Source organism: Dermacentor silvarum, chromosome 7 (assembly GCF_013339745.2).
Source record: "Dermacentor silvarum isolate Dsil-2018 chromosome 7, BIME_Dsil_1.4, whole genome shotgun sequence".
NCBI lineage: Eukaryota > Metazoa > Arthropoda > Arachnida > Ixodida > Ixodidae > Dermacentor > Dermacentor silvarum.
The window spans coordinates 64,404,450-64,407,128 of NC_051160.1; the positions used below are offsets into that span (position 1 = coordinate 64,404,450).

The 2,679-nt window shown below is 45.7% G+C and overlaps 1 protein-coding gene across 1 annotated transcript; it reads left to right on the plus strand.

Moving 5' to 3' along the window:
* Positions 1 to 450: 450 nt before the first annotated feature.
* On the plus strand, positions 451 to 1,593 carry LOC119458922 (leukocyte elastase inhibitor). The gene has a single exon (XM_037720776.2). It carries the CDS (start codon positions 451 to 453, stop codon positions 1,591 to 1,593), a length of 1,143 nt encoding a protein of 380 aa, XP_037576704.1.
* Positions 1,594 to 2,679: the final 1,086 nt, after the last annotated feature.

Consider the following 2,679-nt stretch of genomic DNA (forward strand, 5'->3'; position numbering starts at 1 on the left):
CTTGCCGGTCTTGCCGTCATGATGGGCCACCACGTGTTCGGTGTGGCGCCGAACCACCGTACAGAACAGGAACACATGCGCGAAGCCAAACAACATGAACATTATGCGATGCCAAAACAATGATAAGAGTTCCTTGCGCGTACTTGGAAATAAAATAGTACTGCACGCAGCACGTGTCTTTTTGATTCCCACTTATCTGAAATATTTCGAGAAAGCTTACATGCTCCCACATGCGCGTTTATCTACCGTAATATTTTTATTCTGATAAAATAATAAATCGAGTTAAGCATCAGTTGTAGGAAGCTATATATGCCTAGTGAGATCTACAATTTCATGATAATTAACCTTGCAAACTGGGCATTCCTTATTTCCTTAAAATTTTGGCCTTATCTATATTACTCTAACGTTATCTTGTCTTTACTCTTTTTTTTTTCTAGATCGCATTGTGCAATGACGTCATCCGCGCTCGGGGTCTGCCTGCTGAAGCTCTCCATCGACCTGTACACCCAACTACACTCTCTTAATAAGGAAGACAACATCGGCTACTCCCCGTACAGCGTAGGCAGCGCACTTTCAATGACCCTCGCCGGCGCACGTGGTAACACTGCAAAGCAACTGGCGGCCGTTCTTCACGTCACTGAAAGTGACAAAATACACGAGCAGTTTGGGCAGTTGTTGAATGAATTACCATACAGCTGGGACTCTGAAAACAGCTTTCACGCGGCCAACCTGATGTACAGCGCGCGCGAGCTTAAGGTCCACAGGGAATTCGAGGCGCTTCTGGAAAAAGACTTCAGGGCTCGCATCATGTCAGTTGATTTCAAGAAAAACCCAGAGTCAGTCCGAAAGGAGGCCAACAAGTGGGTCTCGGTCGAAACGAAATCAAAGATCAAAGAGCTCATTCCGCCCGGTAGTGTGACAGAAAGCACCTTATTCATTATACTCAACGCTATTTACTTCAAGGGCACGTGGCAACAGCGGTTTGATGAGAGACACTCAAAAAACAAACCTTTTCACCTCAATTCCAGAAGCAGTGTGGAAGTGGAAATGATGTTCCAGAGGGAGGCACGATTCAAGGTCGGCCAATCCACGGAGTTGAAGGCGACGTTAGTGGAAATGCCGTACATTGGCGAAACATTTTCGATGGTAATTCTCGTCCCCGATGATATGGAAGGACTGCCTTTCTTGGAAGGGCAGCTCACGGAGTCGCGTCTTCGCTCGGCTCTAAATAGCCTCGCCATGAAAGACAACGTGGAGCTTACTCTTCCGAAGTTCAAGCTCGAGTACTCTGCTTCATTGAACGATGCGCTGTCTGCCCTCGGAGCCAAAGACTTGTTCAGCGACAGCGCGGACCTTTCTGGTATCTTTGAGAGCGGCAAGGCTTCTGTCTCGCAGGTCTTCCACAAGGCGTTCGTTCAAGTCGACGAAGAAGGCACGGAGGCCGCGGCTGCTACAGCGGAGATTGGAATGGGGTCCAGTGGCCCCAGTGATAAGCCGGTCACAAGCGTTGTCGTCGATCACCCATTTATGTTCCTTATCAGGAAAAACGAGGGGAACGTAATCTTGTTTATGGGATCGGTCCGTAAGCTATGAGGCCTGTTGACGAGGCCTGCTGTTACGTACTATATAAATATGATACAATAAAGCTATTGCAAAAATAAATACTTCAGCACCTATTGAACACATAATTTGAGCAGCACTCAAGGCCATTTAGAGGCAGCCTTCGAAAACAACACCTACATATGTTTACGGTCATTTTGCCGTTTAATTTAGCAAAGCTGAGCAGCAAATAGATCAACAGGAACGGAGAGTAAAGCTGTGGTAGTACTGCATCAGAAAAGTGGAATTTGTAATTACAAGCTGTCCCACCTCGACCCACCTCGGTCCTGTGACACACCCTAGAATACTTGTTTGGAGGATAGCATCATCATAATTTTGCGCCCGTCGTGATTTGGCGATTTGCGCACGTGACTGATAGACAGGCTATGGTGATTACTACAAAGTCGAACTGTGTGACTTGGCGTACATTTACTCTTAGGACAATCGTGCTGGCAAAACATGACATAAGAACGCATGACAAGCCAGTGAGCACCTCGTATGCTCTTCTGTCGTCTTTATCACTTACTCCGTTTCCAGACTGAATGTCATTTACGTTCGCCTAATACTAAGAGCCCATGATGAGCTCTACTCGTAGGTTCTTCTGTCGTGTTTGTTCCTTCCCCCTTTTCCTAAATATTGAGTGTCACTTACATTCGCCTAATACTGAGAGCACTGCCCAAAATATTTAACGTTACGATTTACATAAACTTTATCCATCGCTTATTCAATCATTTATACGATGCAATCAGCACGCCGAACACATGACGCACCAACGTCCGCTTAGCGGAAGCTGTTGGATACACAGATATTGCTCCAACAAGAAGCTGTGCAGATGACCTTAAATGGAGATCGTTTCGAAGATGACAGCGTCTGTTTAAAATAATCCACTGTGCTGTATTATCACACATCTTCATTGTACGTGCATCAGAATTATTATTAATAATAATAATCTTTATTTTGGCAGGAAACATTCAAAAAACACAAAACTACAACAGAGACACCTTCCTACGAGAGTCAACGAGGCAAAAGGCGCCTATTTGGTGCCTGCCGATGCCTCGTTTCCCAGACGTACAGCACACA

What these genes read in the sequence shown, in the direction of transcription:
- LOC119458922 (XM_037720776.2), top strand. Translation starts at nt 451, where the DNA reads ATGACGTCATCCGCGCTCGGGGTCTGCCTGCTGAAGCTCTCCATCGAC.